The sequence below is a fragment of the Momordica charantia genome, unplaced genomic scaffold (genome assembly GCF_013281855.1).
Source record: "Momordica charantia cultivar OHB3-1 unplaced genomic scaffold, Mcharantia_2.0 BLBB01000089.1, whole genome shotgun sequence".
Classification (NCBI taxonomy): Eukaryota; Viridiplantae; Streptophyta; class Magnoliopsida; order Cucurbitales; family Cucurbitaceae; genus Momordica; species Momordica charantia.
This window is the reverse complement of record NW_028275245.1, coordinates 45,505-60,255: the sequence shown is the minus strand read 5'-3', so window position 1 is coordinate 60,255 and position 14,751 is coordinate 45,505. Positions and strand designations below refer to the sequence as shown.

The window sequence follows — 14,751 nt, the reverse complement described above, 5'->3', positions numbered from 1 at the left end:
TTCAATTATTGACTTGAAACCCAAATAAAACTATTAGAGAATAGAGAGCACCCACAGCTTTGGGGAAATTAATGCCAATTCTGAATCTAGCCGTTCCCACTTGCTGCTGATGGAGAGTGTGAGTGTATGATTTGTAGTTGTAGTTGTAGTTTTAGTTGTAGAGCTTGCCAAGTCAACCCTTTTAACACTCTCTTTTTTTCCCCCCCTCTTTTTCTTGATAGGAACGAATAAAGCTGTTTCCCCATAAAACCCCAAACAAGAAACCAAGCCACGCGCATACTTCCAAAATGTATAGTTAACTTGAAGCCTTTCTTTCCAAGTTTTCAACCCCCCAGAAGTTTTCTTCCTTCTCCTTTTGAAAATTGAATTCAAATGGGGATTGTTTGACAGCTTGGTCAAGGAAAAGCCTCTACCTTTCACACTTGCAAACACAGAACCAGTTCCCATTCACGGGCTAAGGGCTAAGGCTAGGCTGGGCAGCCCCCTTTTCGCTCATTTCTCTCCCCTTCTGCTCCTATTCCTATTTTTTTCAGCTGTGGAGCTGCTCTGTCTCGGGCGAGAGCTTTCCTTTGAGCATACGGTTGATGGGGGTCCTGCCTCAGTGCTAGGATTAAAGCTGAGAGCCCTCTTCACAATGGTTTCAACCTCTTCTTTAACCTTGCATTTACTTTTAGGTTTTCTAATTTCTGCTCTTATTTGCTACTTTGATATATTTCGCATGGTTGGTTATTGGGTTGTCTCTGATTTAGATTGTGATTTGTGTTATCTTTGATTGATAAAACGGTTGGATTGGAGAGACCAATTTTGGAATCTTTTTGTCCAGTTCATGTCAAACAAAGGGTTACTTTGTTAGAAGATGCGGGTTTGTAAAAAGTTTCTACTTTTAGGATTTTCCTTCCATATGTGTCTGGTGGGAAACTGAAGCAGGCATTTGGTTGATTTTGTACTGAGTATTACTGATTATGTCTTCTCTGATGAGGAAATCTTTTTCTTAAATTTCAAATCAACTTCAAAACTAAAACAAGAAACCTTGTGAAGCATCAATTTTCGTGTTAGCTGCCAACGAATGACTCTTTGCTTCTGCTTTTGTAATAAGAGTTGTATGTAACGCCTGGACAGGGTTGAACTCGAAATATGCAAGCAAAGATGGAAACGATAAAGGCAGTTCAACCAGCAATTCCTTGTCTGCCTCGACCCCTCGGACTCCTCGAACAGAGGGCGAGATCTTGCAGTCCTCCAACTTGAAAAACTTTACCTACAATGAGCTTAAAACTGCCACCCGAAACTTCCGGCCAGATAGTGTCCTGGGAGAGGGCGGTTTCGGTTCTGTCTTTAAGGGGTGGATTGATGAGCAGTCCTTTGCAGCTACCAAGCCTGGGACTGGCTTGGTCATTGCAGTAAAAAGGCTGAACCAGGAAGGTTTCCAGGGTCACAGAGAATGGCTGGTTAGTATCGTTTTATTGCCCATTGTAGATGGTTTGATTTGTCATATTTTGTACTTCGAGCTAGTTATCAGATATGATAGCAAATTATAGCTTTGAGTTTGGAAAGGATGATGATACCTTTGTATTTCAGTTCCAAATATAAAGTAGGATTAATTTGTGGATGTCTCAATTTACAGACAGAAATTGACTATCTGGGACAGCTGCATCATCCTAATCTTGTGAGATTGATTGGCTTTTGCTTAGAGGATGAACATCGACTTCTCGTGTATGAGTTTATGCCCCGGGGTAGCCTGGAAAATCATTTATTTAGGAGTAAGTTATTCACTTATTTCACCTGTTCAATTACTTCAACACTCTCACTGCACGAACAACAAAATTAAAAGTATGTAGTTGTATTGCAAGAATGACTTAGATCTTCCTTTTACTTTTGGGGGAATTAGGGAGTTCTAACTTTCAACCTCTATCATGGAGCCTCCGAATGAAAGTTGCCCTCGGTGCCGCTAAAGGTCTAGCTTTTCTACATAGCGATGAAGCGAAAGTAATCTACCGGGACTTCAAAAGCTCTAATATCTTGCTTGATTCGGTATGCGAAACAATTCATCCTTTTCGAACCTATGTTTCTGAAATTTTTGTTAAATTTGATCTCATTTGTTTTGAGCTTCGAAATGACAGAACTATAATGCGAAGCTCTCTGATTTCGGATTGGCCAAGGATGGACCTTCAGGTGATAGAAGCTATGTTTCTACTAGGGTAATGGGAACGTATGGCTATGCAGCTCCTGAATATATGATCACAGGTATCCAAAATCAGTCTTTTGAGCGAATGAGAACATATATGGCAAATTTTGCAAGAAGCCTATCTACTTATGCATTGGAAATTTCCAAACATCTAACCAAAAATTCGGCCAAAACTGCTTGCTTTCTGATACAGTTAGAAGCACTTATTTCTGTTCTGTCTCCAAAATGAATGCTAGACCGACGAATATTACGTTGTAGAAAGCGTTTGTGGTTACAAGACAACTATAAATTTACTTTCTAGTTTATGAATAGTCGTACTCTAGATCAGTAACAAACATGATAAGTATGACTACTTGGTATAAAATGCCTAAACCTGGATACATTCTCTTCTTTTGAAGGTCATCTAACTGCCAAGAGCGACATATATAGTTTTGGAGTTGTTCTTCTCGAAATCTTATCGGGGAGACGAGCTATAGACAAAAACCGACCATCTGGAGAACACAACCTAGTGGAATGGGCAAAGCCTTACCTCACTAGCAAAAGAAGAGTTCTCCAAATGATGGACGCACGTATCGAAGGCCAGTATTCTACGGGAGCAGCGCTGAAAGCAGCTAAACTTGCCATTCAATGCATATCCACCGTACCCAAGTTAAGGCCGAACATGAACGCAGTGGTGAAAATATTGGAGCAGCTTCAGGATTCCAGTGAAACCGGTGGGTCAAGGGGCCCTGTAAGCGAACCCCTTAAAAATTATAGTCAAGGCAGCAGTAGTGGCTCCACAAATAACAAAGCTATTTCATATCCTAGACCATCTGCTTCTGTACTCAATCTATAGAAAATGAGATGAAATAAAAGGTAAAGATTGTGTTTGGATAACACACTCATGTTTGTACTAAAACACTGTATAGTTGTTTCTTTGCTTAATTTTTCCCGAATCTGTTTCTCCTTGTGTTTCCTGTTCTGACTCGATAAGAATAAGATTGAATTCCACTAAGACTAGGCATCAGAAGTTTGAAACAACTTGTTCCAAACATAAAGCTTTAACCAAATGAAAAAGATATAGAGTTGAATATAGTGGAAAAGTTGAAATGACATCGGGTTTCTGCATGTAACAGAACAGTGCTGTAATTATCAGAAAAAGTTGTTTATGGGAATGTAATGATTTTGTTCTTATTTGGGTTTAGCTATAAATCCAGAAGATGTAATTTTTGTCTGTAGTTATTAGATATCTATAAATGAATTAAATTACTTAAATTCATGAAATTAAATGTTTGGATTGAGTGGTGATTTGTTTATCATTAAGATGGTATAGAGGTCCTGTGTTCGAACCAATATTGTTTTGTACTTCTGCAATGGTATTAGAGCGTATGAAGATCTCAATTTTATACTTTTAGAGGTGATCTTAAAAAATATGTACAAACACTCACACATGGGTGGAGCTGTATCTTTTTGTGGCTAGTGAGATGTACAAATTCTAGCTACCGAGAGAATGATGAGAAACAGAGTGCAGTGAAGAAAATGCCAAAATGGGTTATTCCATTTTTCCTCTATGAATGATAAATCGGTTTCTTCTCTCAGGGGTATTGCGTATTGTCGTTGTATATTAACTATGAGAATCGTGTGAAGCTTGTAACAAAAAGGTTTCTCCTTTAATCACACGTCTAATGGCATGGGAAGCGGTTCAAATAATCTCTCTTTCTCCGAACCCACACGCAGCCTCCCAATTGGACATGGGCGCGCGTCGCGAGGCAGATTCTTGTAGTTGGTGCAGTCGTCAATTTTGACGCCCTCTCGCAAGCGGCAGCGGCTGGCCATCCCCATCTATATAAGCCACTCCAGAGAAACAGACAGAGACAGAGCGATGGCGATTGGAACATTGGAGGTGAAGTTGGTCAACGCCAAAGGGCTTAAAGGCACAGATTTTCTGGGTAATCCTGTTCATTCTCATAACCCTGTGTTTTGTTTTGAAGAAATTGTAGCTATCTCTCATCTGGGTGTTCTTCAGATTCTTTCTAGATCCCATTTCCGATTTTTATGACTAATTTACATGGGAAGGTCCGGAGGATCAAGCTGCTTTCAATCGTTTGTTAACATTAACTGAGTTCCGAATTGGATTGGATCCACTTTGTAATTAAGCAAACGATTTTGTTCTCATATTGCAGGTCGAATTGACCCTTACGTTTTGATTCAGTACAAGGGCCAAGAACGCAAGAGCCGCGTTGCCAGAGGTTTGCGTTTCTCTTTTTTCTTTCCATCCTCATAGATGATAAATTGATATGGTAATCAATTTTAATACTCTAAAGAAGAATTTTGGTGCGAGAACCTGTTCTGTTCTTGACATTTCTGTTTTGTGTCATTTGAAATGGTGTAGATGAAGGAGCAAGTCCAGTGTGGAATGAGAAATTTACATTCCGAGTAGAGTATCCCGGAAATGGCGACGAGTTCAAGCTGGTCCTCAAAATCATGGACCATGACACCTTCTCTTCTGATGATTTTATTGGCCAAGCCTCGTAAGATCTTTGATCTTCTTCCACAAAACTGAGTTATTGATGTCGACATTGCATTAGAAAGAAGTTCCCAATGAATGAGTATTGTGTTGCAGGATATATGTGGAAGATTTATTAGCTGTGGGAGTCGAAAATGGCGAATCGGAGCTACGGGCACAAAAGTACAGCGTTGTCGGTGCTGATCTGAACTACTGTGGAGAAATTCAAGTGGCAGTGAGCTTCACCCAGAAGGTAATTTATCATGTTGTTGCTGAAAATGACATGAATATTTGTTTGGAAAGTTTGCTTATTTGGTTTGATGAAATGAAATAGGTGGATGAATATGATGGAGAAGAATTGGGAGGATGGAACCAAAGCCAATACTAGGTGGCAAAGTTTTTTCCATGAAAGTGTGCCCCATTTGTGTGCTTGTAAATCTTCATATTTGTAATGTGTAATTGCTCAGAGAAGAAAGATAGAACCTACACAATTGGTCTTGTAGTTACAGTGCTGGTTTTCTGGGAAAGGTTAAATTTGTGTTGAAACCAACTTGAATTTCCTTCCTGTTGAAGATTTGTTGGGCATCTCGATTGCTTTGTTCAGATAATAAGACCATCCTGCTATTTGATCGTTTCAATAAGTTCCAACTTTTAAATGCAAACCTCAAATTCATAAAGGCAATAGAAAGAGTAGGTTCAAAGATAACACTTTTTAATATTAAAAGATAAGGAAAGCTATTATTCAATTGGAAACAAGAAAGCAAAGTTGAAGGGATTATTCCTCAATCTTAAGAGATTATGTAGGTTTTTTAGAGCCTCTTTGGTAACGTCATTTTTCAGTTTCAATTTTACTTACGATTTTGTTTCTTTTGGAAACTTTCTTTTCTCATTTCCAATTTGTTCCAAAACATAAATAAAATATAGTTTTATCATTATTGAATTCATGGATATTGAAAGCATGCAATTCTACTTTTTAAAAGAAGAAAGTATTGATGATAGTATTGATAATGGAGGTAGGCTGAATACTCTTTAATATATATAATATATAGTTGATACTTTAGCAACAGGGCCGTCTTAGCTCAGTGGTAGAGCGCGTGGCTTTTAACCACGTGGTCGTGGGTTCGATCCCCACAGACGGCGTTTTTCATTTAATTCTTTTGTATTTTGCGATTATAAAATTAAATACAAAATTGGACTAATATGCAATAAGCTTTTTTTTGAAAGCAAAGCCGTCTTAGCTCAGTGGTAGAGCGCGTGGCTTTTAACCACGTGGTCGTGGGTTCGATCCCCACAGACGGCGGTATCTGATATTTACATTTTGTTTCACTTTCCTAAAATTCAGTTATTTGCTGTCTTTGTGTTCATGTATTTCACGTCCCTCACCTCCCCACCTTTCATATTAATGAAATCCACATTCTGATTTCTCACAGCACAGAGCATGAGAATGCCAATGTTCATAGTAATGTCAACCGTCCATTTCCATTAGAAAAAGAAACAAAAACAACCCTCATATTCTTCCACCGCCACAACAACTCTCCCAAATTCTCATTCATCTCCTCAAACTTTTCTTCTGAAACTCAAATATTTGGTCAACTCTTACTCTTGCCTTTAATGGCACCCACGACACAGCCTCCATTTTAAATAAAACCCCTCTTCGTACCCTGTTTCAGTTTTAGTTTTATTCTTCTATATGGTTTTTTCAAACTCAAAAATAATGAAATTCGAAGACTTTCTAATGGAGCCAACAGGAGAGCATCAGCGCAAACTTGATCTTGAGACTGAAGTGTGATTCCTTTCCTTTTTAGTCCACGTTTTTCACTTTTTCAAACAGAAGCCTTAATAATAATCCGGTTCTCTTCAGGTTGTGAAGTTGCAGGCAGAATTACATGGCGAGCAAGAACTCAACAAGGCTCTGCATTGGGCTCTCCATGGCCCTCTCATTTCCCATCCCCATGTTTCTTCCTCTTTACCACCTCAGGTAGGCCCATTTCTCATTGCCCAATAGAGATAAAACAGAGAATTTTTTATTTACTGATCTTTCTTCTCTGCAGGTGCAGCTGCTTATGGAAGAATTGGGGGTTGTGGAGAGAGAGATTGATAGGTTAGAAAAAAAGGTTGAAGAGCTGAAATTGAACTTGTACAAAGAGAGGGAACAGAACAAGGAATGGGAAATTCAGCAGCGGCTTACAAGGCTTTGGCAACACAATTTGCTGTTGAATAATGGACATGAGATTAATAACAGGTCTGTGCTTAATGGGCAGCGATCCAGATCCCAGCATTTTGATGAACTCAGAAAAGATATAATGCTCACTGAGAGGAGATTCTCTTCTAGTGCTGCTTCTGATATCCAAATTAGCATGTCTTCCACTGGTAATCAACTCTCTGCATTCAAAAAAGCATGCGACTTTATAAAGGAAATTTCATTTGTTCTTTTTCCCACTTCTCATTTTCAGGGTCTGATCATTACCCAAGTAAATTTAACCATGTAGGTTCAAGGAAGAATGCGGGGAGAAGCCGAAAACAGAGCCAATTAGAGAAAGAAAGTTGCATTCAGACACCAAATGAGCTTTCAGAACAGTTGCTAAAGTGTCTCATAGGCATTTATCTTGATCTAAACCAGCCATCACTCAACAGCCAATCTTCACCAACTCTCCCAAAACATGGCCTTTCCTGTATCAACTCAAAGCGCTGCATTGCAAAGACCAGCTTCAGTTGCAAAGCACCCCAACTCACCTTGTCTTTTGATTACAGCTCATCCAATCCCAATCCCAATCCCATTCCTTATAGTATTCTGCTTGACTCAGAAGGCAGTGTGAGGGACACTGGCCCTTATAGAAACCTCATCCACATCACGAGAATGTCTTTCGACATCGGCAGGTTGCCCGCTTGCTCGACGTCAATCAGAAAGTTGAGGTAAGTGGCAGTATGTTTAACCGGATTGCGCACCATTTAAACAGAGTTGAAACTTGAAACTTGAAGTTTTCTTTTGCTTCCTTCTTTGCGCAGGATTTTGATTCATAAGTTGAGCAGTGTGGACTTGACCTTTTTGACATACAAACAGAAGTTAGCATTCTGGATAAACATTTATAACTCCTCTATAATGCATGTACTGTAAGACATGTAAGACACTGATGAATAATAGCCATGCTCCTATTTGAATATACTAACTGTATTTAACAAAATTTCAGGCATTTCTCGAACACGGGCTGCCATCGACGACAGAGAAACTCTTGGCTTTGATGAACAAGGTATATGCCAATGTCCAAACCCCCATGTACAAAAATAATTCATAACAAGTATTACCATATTTATTAAACTTCTCTGAGGCGTATGTGAATCCTCTGGCCTGCAGGCGGCTCTTAATGTTGGTGGGATAGTTCTCAATGCTCTGGCAATTGAACATTTCATTCTTCGACATCCAAGTCAAACAAAATATGTAAGCAATATCGTCGTGTAGTTATAACAGTAATTATATAGATGATGGAATGTAACGTAACGAATCGAATATATTACGGGTTCTCTTTGAAGCCTGTGGATGAGAAGGAAATGCTGCTTCGACATGCCTATGGCTTAGGATATCCAGAACCAAACGTGACATTCGCTCTCTGCCGAGGCAGTTGGTCATCTCCTGCAGTAAGTGTCTTTATGCTGCTACATGTTTTATGAGCCTCAATGGATCTCTGAAAGAAAATTGACAAAAAGTTGTTAAAATTTTATGAAGTTAAGGGTGTATACCCCAGAGGAAGTGGTGAATGAGTTGGGATTGGCAAAAGTGGAGTATTTGGAAGCATCAGTTGGGATGACAAGCAAGAAGAAGATAATGGTGCCGAAGCTTCTTCAATGGCACATGAAAGACTTTGCAGACGACATGGAATCGCTGTTGGAGTGGATTTATAGCCAACTTCCTCGCTCCGCAAGCTTGAAGAGGTCAATAATGGAGTGTTTAAATGGTGAAACTAAATCTCCTATCCATAAAATGGTGGAAATCCAACCTTATGAATCTGAGTTTCGTTACTTGCTGTCCATGTGAAATCTAAATTTGTATGCAGATGCGAGAGAGGAATTTACTGAGCTATATAATCTTCATTTATGTTGTATCAAATAAAAGATCACCTCTTCCCAAAATCTCATTACAATTTCTTCGAGGCTTTCCCTTTCCAGATTCGGTAGAAATTATGCTGCCTCGTTATGAAATTTGATTATGAAGGCTGCTTCAATTGCAGGTTTGAGCCAGAGTCTTTACTTTTAAGCAAAAGCCAAAATCCAACTGAAACCAAATTCTAACTTAATGATGTTTAAATTTGATTGTAATTCATAGAATGAAAAAAAGTAGGTTCAATTTCGATTGGACAAAATTCGACCAAATCAAACCTGTGAATGTTCCAGTTCTCCTAATCTGTTCAATCATTGCAGTACTAAAGTCGAAAAATGTACTATATAAATCCTCCGGTGTTTCTAGACACAAGAAATGATTCATCAATTTGATATCATCACCAAAGATTTGGATTGGATTACAGACAATAGTTCCTCATATTCTTTGATACACAGAGAGACTGCACATGAACTACATAATATAATACCTAATCAATAGAATGATCAGTGTCATCAGAGTCACTTCTTTCAGGCTCTCCAACATTTGTTTCAGTTTCCATCACATCAGGCTTTGTTGCAGGTGCGGATGCAGGCTTTGCACTTGCATGATTATCTCTATCATTCTGTTGCTCAGCCACTCCAACATGTGAGAATGCTCAGTCAAGGAACTTTTCAAGTTTAATTGCACCACATCATAACTCATGTCAAAAACAAGACAATTGCCTCAACTAGCAATTGTCATTTTCCTGTTGCCATACGTCTTTCAATCAAGAATTTTGTGACTGCTAATTAAAATGATTCTCAATCAGCCATAATTATTAGCTCCTGGTGCAGGTTGGAATGGGGATGGGTACATGTTTCATAACTTAACATGGTAATGACTTTAAAACACAAATGAAACTGAAAAATTATTAAGGATATCCACATTTTCGGTAGCTCCTCCTGCCATGATGTTCAGTAAGTCTTTCTCCACACGTCGTACAAGCTCAGGCTGCCAAAAAGAGAAAGAAAAAACAGGAAAAAGAATCAGTATGTAAGAGTCAGAAGGCATTTAGTAAATGCAACAAATTTTGTAGTGCTCAACGAATGCAAGGATATGACTGACTACTTCTTGAAAAGATATTTCGAGTATTGAGAAACTATTGAATGAGGTTGGTATTGAAAAGAGCTTAAGATATTGTTGTTGACCAATAAGATAAAGAAATTAATGTCAACTTATTCTATATACGATGCGCATATGTAGCACAAACTATATTGTAGATTGTACTAGCATCCTTCAATAATTTATCTCCCAACTACCTACTCATTGTATAGAAGTAGAAATCTCAATGAATTATAATTTCAGTACAGCAATTTATTTCCACTCACAAAAAAATCCTACATCCAGGATAGTAAGAGAGATAAGAAGATCATACATTTAAATCTGGCTCTCTTCGGAATCTACGTTTTCGGGCATCCCTCATAGGAGGGGTCAGACCATGTCTATACTCAGTTGATTCTGGAGCAGGGTCACTTGGTTCTCTAACCATAATCATCTGTTGGAAATGAGATCATCCCATAAAACATTAGAAATGGAGCGATCATGTCTTTCTAAATGCCTGTGCTAATGATGTTAATTTGAAACCATTTTACCTGGCCAATGTCTGCAGCTTTGATTAGCACAGTATCATCGTAAGTTTTATATGATTCCACCACACAGGGAAGATCCAGAAGAGATGCTGGAAAGTGATCATCACCAATGGCAAAAGTGCCACTTCTCCCATCCTCTGGATGACAATTTAAGGAACCGTAAATAGACAATAAACCAAGCCAAAAATAAAAACAAAACCATAATGCACACTTTGATCTCTTTCCAAATCTCTTTCTATTTTCAGATATTACTTCCAAAATTTATTTTCCAGAAAATACTTGCAGCAAACAAATATTTGGCTTATTTAAGAGGCCAGATAGAAATCCATTCACAATAACTAACATACATAACTATACCAAAGTATAATGAAAATGCTTCCTTGAGAAAAGAAGTACAGAGGTTCACATTTCAAATCTCCTCCAGAACATAAAAAAGCACAAACAGGTCAGGGAAATGTCAAGAGAGAGATCAACTATGTGCAGAAAATAGTCTAGGAAGCACATACAGGCGATTAATAAAATGTCAACGTTAAAAAAAAAAGTGTGCTTTGTATGAGAAATTACTTTTGCTTCTTTAAGAGCCTATAAAGCCAATCTGTCCAAGAGCCTAAAAGATCTTCCATTCATACAACATCACCGCAAATGTAATGGAAAGTGCATAGATCAGGAAGACAGCATCATAATATAATTGGATAAGTTATTTTACCAGAGAATGACAAATCCAATGAGCCATCTTCAGATGAAGAAGCATTTTCATTTAGTAAACGTTCAATTCGCTCAGCAACAGAAGGTGGAACCCTGAGTACAAACTGCTCCTCCATAACTTCAGTCTAAATCAATAAAACTGAAGCACAAAGAACAACTATCATAAATGAAACCAGGCGCATAAGAATGGCCAAAAAAAAAAAAAAGATAATGTTGCAGTACTTTAACGACTTCTTTAGAGAACAACTTCCATTCATCATAAGATATGGCGATAGTTTGAGAAGGAATATGACCCAAAAATTTCAACACACATAAACTTAAAGGTGGAACACACCAATAATACAATATCGCTCCTAAGAGAAACAACAAAGTAAACAGTCCAACCAATAAACATCCCAATTAGCAACAGCCACCAATCAAAAAGTTGGAATGTTCATAACTCCAAGGGCAGTGAAAGAGATTTAACTCTAATCAAACTCTTCGTATCTAACGATCAATGACTCAGATTTAACAAAACCCATACGTAATAAGAAAAGGAGAGAAAAATAAAGCACATATCGATTATCGAGCAAAATATCCTTACGCGATGGCATGAGAAGAAAAATACCTGTCTCTTCACTACTTTCTGGTGTCAGCTTTCACGTCTGGTCTCATAAGAAGCCTCCACCAGCCCTCGAGCTTCAGTGTTCACTCAAATGCACAATCTGGTATCAGAAGAAGAACTCCCTCGATCTTCACCTTAGCCTCGTGGATGCAGAGTCTCTCCGAAATTGCATGACGGGATTCAATTTTTCATTTAATGAAATCCTGTGTTCTGAACCTTTTTTAATCTAATCTTCGAAAAAGCTGAAAACGTATAGACGGGTGTTGTGAAAAATAGTACCTTTTGGGTCGTCAAATCAGGACACAAATGGGTCTATGAAACAAAAATTCATTCAATTCATGGTATTGATTAAATTTGAAGACAATAATTGATTACCTTCCACGCTCGAAGGTTGTGTTTAGTGTGAAGTATTCTATCGCAGTGGTATGAGCCTTCAACAGCCCTCGTACCAAATAGAAAAAACCCTTCCGATCTTTAGATAATCGGCGCCGGCGAGAGCCGAATCGACGGGAAAGCTCTGCAAGAGAAGGGGAAATACCGATGGCGCGGGGGAGGGACGCATAATATATATAATGAGTTTCCGAAAATTCATCCCGCTTAATAAAGGTCGGCTAAACTACATTTTTCATCCCCGGATTTTTACTTGCTTCGGCTCACTGAGTTATTAAAAAAAAGACTTTAAATTTAATTTTAAGTTTCAAAATAATATTTGTTCCATTTTAAGTCTAAATTTAGTTTTTAATTACTTCCTAAGAATTTGATTTCTAAAGATTCATGAAATTGGAATTTAATTTCTAATCTATAATTTATATCAAAATTGAGTCAACCATTCAAAATGATAGTACTGTTGACATGTATTAATTATATTTCGTTTTTTTTGCTTGAAAAAATATTAACTATACTTTGTTATTTGTGCAAAAGAGAATGAAAAATATCATTGAGTTCGAATTATAAATTACATTAAAACTTCATCAAATATGTCACTTTTGGTAAGAGTCTAATTGAAACTAAATTCAAATTTCAAGGACAGAAGTGATGAATTTTTAAATTCACGAACCAAATATAAACTAAGTTCAAATATCACAACCAAACGTTTTAAACTAGTTTTTTTAATAATGTTTAATTTTGATTTTAATTAGTTAATTAAAATTTTATAATATCGTTACATTGGATGGGATCAATGTTTTTGTAAGTTTTATCCTTATATTTTTAGTTTTATAAAATTGAGCAAAAAAAAAATCATCGGATAAATAATAAAATGTTAAAAAAATGTTATCTATTTTTTCTTATTTTATAATATTACAAAACAAATTTAGAGATATCTTAGGCCAGGGTCACATATTTAAAAAGTATCTTAAAAAAGTTGACATTTGTGTAGACAATTTAATAATGAACGCTTGAGGCTAAAATTGCACTCGCTAAGTAATTGCAGTGATTTTTTGAGATAGTGAATGTTCCAAAAGTTTGAACCTTCTGGTTAATAAAACAGGCCCATAATCCATATGACTATTTCTATTTTATTTGTAGCAATTCTTTTTACATAAATGTAAATATTGTCACGATATTGTCACAAGCAACACTCATACTTTAAAATATATATAATATTTGGTAATTATGATATATATATATATATATAACATTGTTGATGACCATTATAATTAACTTAATATTGAAAGGTAGATGAGATGGTTAGAATCTGAAATTAGTGCCGGCGAAAGTTTGACCGAACTGCCAATCAGAAGGGACGATGTTCCATGAAGTGGAAGTCCGGCCGTCGCTTGCTTTGACGGAGAAGGACAGGGACTGGCCCACCAAAACGGCGTTTGACTGCCAGTTTTGACCCCAATTACGTGTCATCCTCATCCACCCTGTATTCGCCCCCTTTATGCTCGCGCTCACGATATCCCCTGCACCCGCCACGTTGCTGATCAAAACCAAGTTGAAGTATTTGAACCCGTTGATCGTGAACCTCATCCCTCCCTCCTTCCGGCACGCCACGCTGCGATACCAAAATCATAAATAAGTTAATTTTTTTTAATTAGATAGATATGTTAATCAGTTGAGTGGTGAACTGTAACGTACCGACGAAATGAGACTGGGACGATTCCGGCGCGATACTCGGCTATCTTGAGGAACATGGGCATGGAAAGGTCAAAATGAGGGCGGGGAGGGTTGCACCAGCCGCCATTGTCATTGGGCAGAGCGTAATTCGGCGGACAAAAATTGGTTGCCGTCACAAAGATGGAGGGGTTACCAGCGTGGCACCATTGCGGGTCGTTCACACACTTGATCTCAAAGCACGCCCCGCAGCTGACGCCGTCGTTAAACAGGGCCGTACTCAGCGCCGCCGTGTTCACGCCGTACCCCTGGCTGTACAGATTCCCATAACCGCACGCCCCACCTGTCAATTTCCAGTCAAAATCCTCATAAATCCAATATATTATTATCAATGTTTCTGAAAAGAGATTTAAAAATAAAATATTTTAATATACCCATAGTGCCAGAGGCGTCACTGCCACCGTAGAATGTGGCGTGGGCGCTCTGCCACGGCCCACTGCTGAAACTTCCCGCAACTCTGCCTTCCACAACTAACGACATTATAATTACCAACACAGACAATAATATCACTGAATTTCTTGAAATAGTTGCCGCCATTGCCCACCTCGCTGTTGGAGCACAAAGATTTTAACTTTCGAATGAAAGATTGAGGAATTGAGGAAGACGAAGAGGGTGAAGGGCTATTTATAGGAGTGGAAGAAAGAGGAGTTAAAAAAAAAAAAGAATTAATGACTTTAACTTGATTTACAAGGTGCGGTAATTATTCTAGTTCGAGCTTCATGTGGAAGGCTTTTACAATATTGGGATATTAATTAATTAATTAATTAATTAATCATATATATGAATTAATGTAATACCAAATATGTTTTGGAAGATATATAAAGTTTAATCATTGCAGAGTTGCAGTACCTATTAAATATAGTCACAGGAGAGAGGGAGAGCGTGGAAATTTGTGTATAAAAATAGAAATACGTTGCAGAAAAAGAAAAATAATGA

The 14,751-nt window shown here is 37.8% G+C and overlaps 5 protein-coding genes and 2 non-coding genes across 10 annotated transcripts; 5 read left to right on the top strand and 2 right to left on the bottom strand.

The window, feature by feature from the left end:
• Positions 1-594: 594 nt before the first annotated feature.
• LOC148207765 (receptor-like cytoplasmic kinase 176) lies at positions 595-3,355 on the top strand (the record flags this gene model as incomplete). The annotated part of the gene is made up of 6 exons (XM_088118301.1): positions 595-637; positions 1,120-1,445; positions 1,622-1,757; positions 1,886-2,028; positions 2,118-2,241; positions 2,581-3,355. Coding segments are annotated over 6 exons (1,209 nt in total), but the record flags the coding sequence as incomplete, so codon positions are not given.
• Positions 3,356-3,817: 462 nt separating this feature from the next.
• Positions 3,818-5,308, top strand: LOC111006769 (16 kDa phloem protein 1). Its single transcript, XM_022278860.2, has 5 exons — positions 3,818-4,110; positions 4,345-4,410; positions 4,554-4,692; positions 4,785-4,920; positions 5,002-5,308. The coding sequence occupies exons 1-5, from the start codon at positions 4,044-4,046 to the stop codon at positions 5,053-5,055; spliced, it is 462 nt and encodes a 153-aa protein (XP_022134552.1). The 5' UTR covers positions 3,818-4,043; the 3' UTR covers positions 5,056-5,308.
• Positions 5,309-5,735: 427 nt separating this feature from the next.
• TRNAK-UUU (transfer RNA lysine (anticodon UUU)) lies at positions 5,736-5,807 on the top strand. The gene has a single exon. It is a non-coding gene; the product is annotated as a tRNA-Lys (tRNA).
• Positions 5,808-5,895: 88 nt separating this feature from the next.
• On the top strand, positions 5,896-5,967 carry TRNAK-UUU (transfer RNA lysine (anticodon UUU)). The gene has a single exon. It is a non-coding gene; the product is annotated as a tRNA-Lys (tRNA).
• LOC148207764 (uncharacterized) lies at positions 5,907-8,967 on the top strand. 3 transcript variants are annotated; one of them, XM_088118300.1, is made up of 9 exons: positions 5,907-6,450; positions 6,529-6,645; positions 6,719-7,067; positions 7,157-7,580; positions 7,674-7,773; positions 7,856-7,915; positions 8,020-8,103; positions 8,196-8,300; positions 8,389-8,967. In XM_088118300.1, exons 1-9 carry the CDS (start codon positions 6,358-6,360, stop codon positions 8,695-8,697), a joined length of 1,641 nt encoding a protein of 546 aa, XP_087974426.1. In that variant the 5' UTR covers positions 5,907-6,357; the 3' UTR covers positions 8,698-8,967. The 3 variants fall into 3 exon arrangements, with proteins under 3 accessions (XP_087974426.1, XP_087974424.1, XP_087974425.1); XM_088118298.1 differs by having other exon boundaries at positions 5,908-6,450; positions 6,719-7,037; positions 7,121-7,580; XM_088118299.1 differs by having other exon boundaries at positions 5,913-6,450; positions 6,719-7,037.
• Positions 8,968-9,083: 116 nt separating this feature from the next.
• On the bottom strand, positions 9,084-12,272 carry LOC111006768 (transcription initiation factor TFIID subunit 7). 2 transcript variants are annotated; one of them, XM_022278858.2, is made up of 7 exons: positions 12,073-12,272; positions 11,701-11,939; positions 11,095-11,232; positions 10,392-10,525; positions 10,175-10,294; positions 9,681-9,750; positions 9,084-9,405 (listed from the first exon to the last, which is right to left on the bottom strand). In XM_022278858.2, the coding sequence occupies exons 3-7, from the start codon at positions 11,207-11,209 to the stop codon at positions 9,248-9,250; spliced, it is 597 nt and encodes a 198-aa protein (XP_022134550.1). In that variant the 5' UTR covers positions 11,210-11,232; positions 11,701-11,939; positions 12,073-12,272; the 3' UTR covers positions 9,084-9,247. The 2 variants fall into 2 exon arrangements, with proteins under 2 accessions (XP_022134550.1, XP_022134551.1); XM_022278859.2 differs by having other exon boundaries at positions 11,701-11,900.
• A 919-nt stretch (positions 12,273-13,191) lies between these two features.
• On the bottom strand, positions 13,192-14,409 carry LOC111006091 (expansin-A6). The gene is made up of 3 exons (XM_022277837.2): positions 14,190-14,409; positions 13,780-14,098; positions 13,192-13,696 (listed from the first exon to the last, which is right to left on the bottom strand). Exons 1-3 carry the CDS (start codon positions 14,350-14,352, stop codon positions 13,387-13,389), a joined length of 792 nt encoding a protein of 263 aa, XP_022133529.1. The 5' UTR covers positions 14,353-14,409; the 3' UTR covers positions 13,192-13,386.
• Positions 14,410-14,751: the final 342 nt, after the last annotated feature.

What these genes read in the sequence shown, in the direction of transcription:
- LOC111006769 (XM_022278860.2), top strand. Translation starts at nt 4,044, where the DNA reads ATGGCGATTGGAACATTGGAGGTGAAGTTGGTCAACGCCAAAGGGCTT. An exon ending in GATTTTATTGGCCAAGCCTC is followed by an intron (nt 4,693 to 4,784) that starts GTAAGATCTTTG and finishes ATTGTGTTGCAG; the next exon opens with GATATATGTGGAAGATTTAT. An exon ending in CAGTGAGCTTCACCCAGAAG is followed by an intron (nt 4,921 to 5,001) that starts GTAATTTATCAT and finishes GAAATGAAATAG; the next exon opens with GTGGATGAATATGATGGAGA.
- LOC148207764 (XM_088118298.1), top strand. Translation starts at nt 6,358, where the DNA reads ATGGTTTTTTCAAACTCAAAAATAATGAAATTCGAAGACTTTCTAATG. An exon ending in ATAACTCCTCTATAATGCAT is followed by an intron (nt 7,774 to 7,855) that starts GTACTGTAAGAC and finishes ACAAAATTTCAG; the next exon opens with GCATTTCTCGAACACGGGCT. An exon ending in TCTTGGCTTTGATGAACAAG is followed by an intron (nt 7,916 to 8,019) that starts GTATATGCCAAT and finishes TCTGGCCTGCAG; the next exon opens with GCGGCTCTTAATGTTGGTGG.
- LOC111006768 (XM_022278858.2), bottom strand. Translation starts at nt 11,209, where the DNA reads ATGGAGGAGCAGTTTGTACTCAGGGTTCCACCTTCTGTTGCTGAGCGA. An exon ending in AAGCTGCAGACATTGGCCAG is followed by an intron (nt 10,295 to 10,391) that starts GTAAAATGGTTT and finishes CATTTCCAACAG; the next exon opens with ATGATTATGGTTAGAGAACC. An exon ending in AGGAGCTACCGAAAATGTGG is followed by an intron (nt 9,406 to 9,680) that starts ATATCCTTAATA and finishes GAGCATTCTCAC; the next exon opens with ATGTTGGAGTGGCTGAGCAA.
- LOC111006091 (XM_022277837.2), bottom strand. Translation starts at nt 14,352, where the DNA reads ATGGCGGCAACTATTTCAAGAAATTCAGTGATATTATTGTCTGTGTTG. An exon ending in TGACGCCTCTGGCACTATGG is followed by an intron (nt 14,099 to 14,189) that starts GTATATTAAAAT and finishes GGAAATTGACAG; the next exon opens with GTGGGGCGTGCGGTTATGGG. An exon ending in GTCCCAGTCTCATTTCGTCG is followed by an intron (nt 13,697 to 13,779) that starts GTACGTTACAGT and finishes TTGGTATCGCAG; the next exon opens with CGTGGCGTGCCGGAAGGAGG.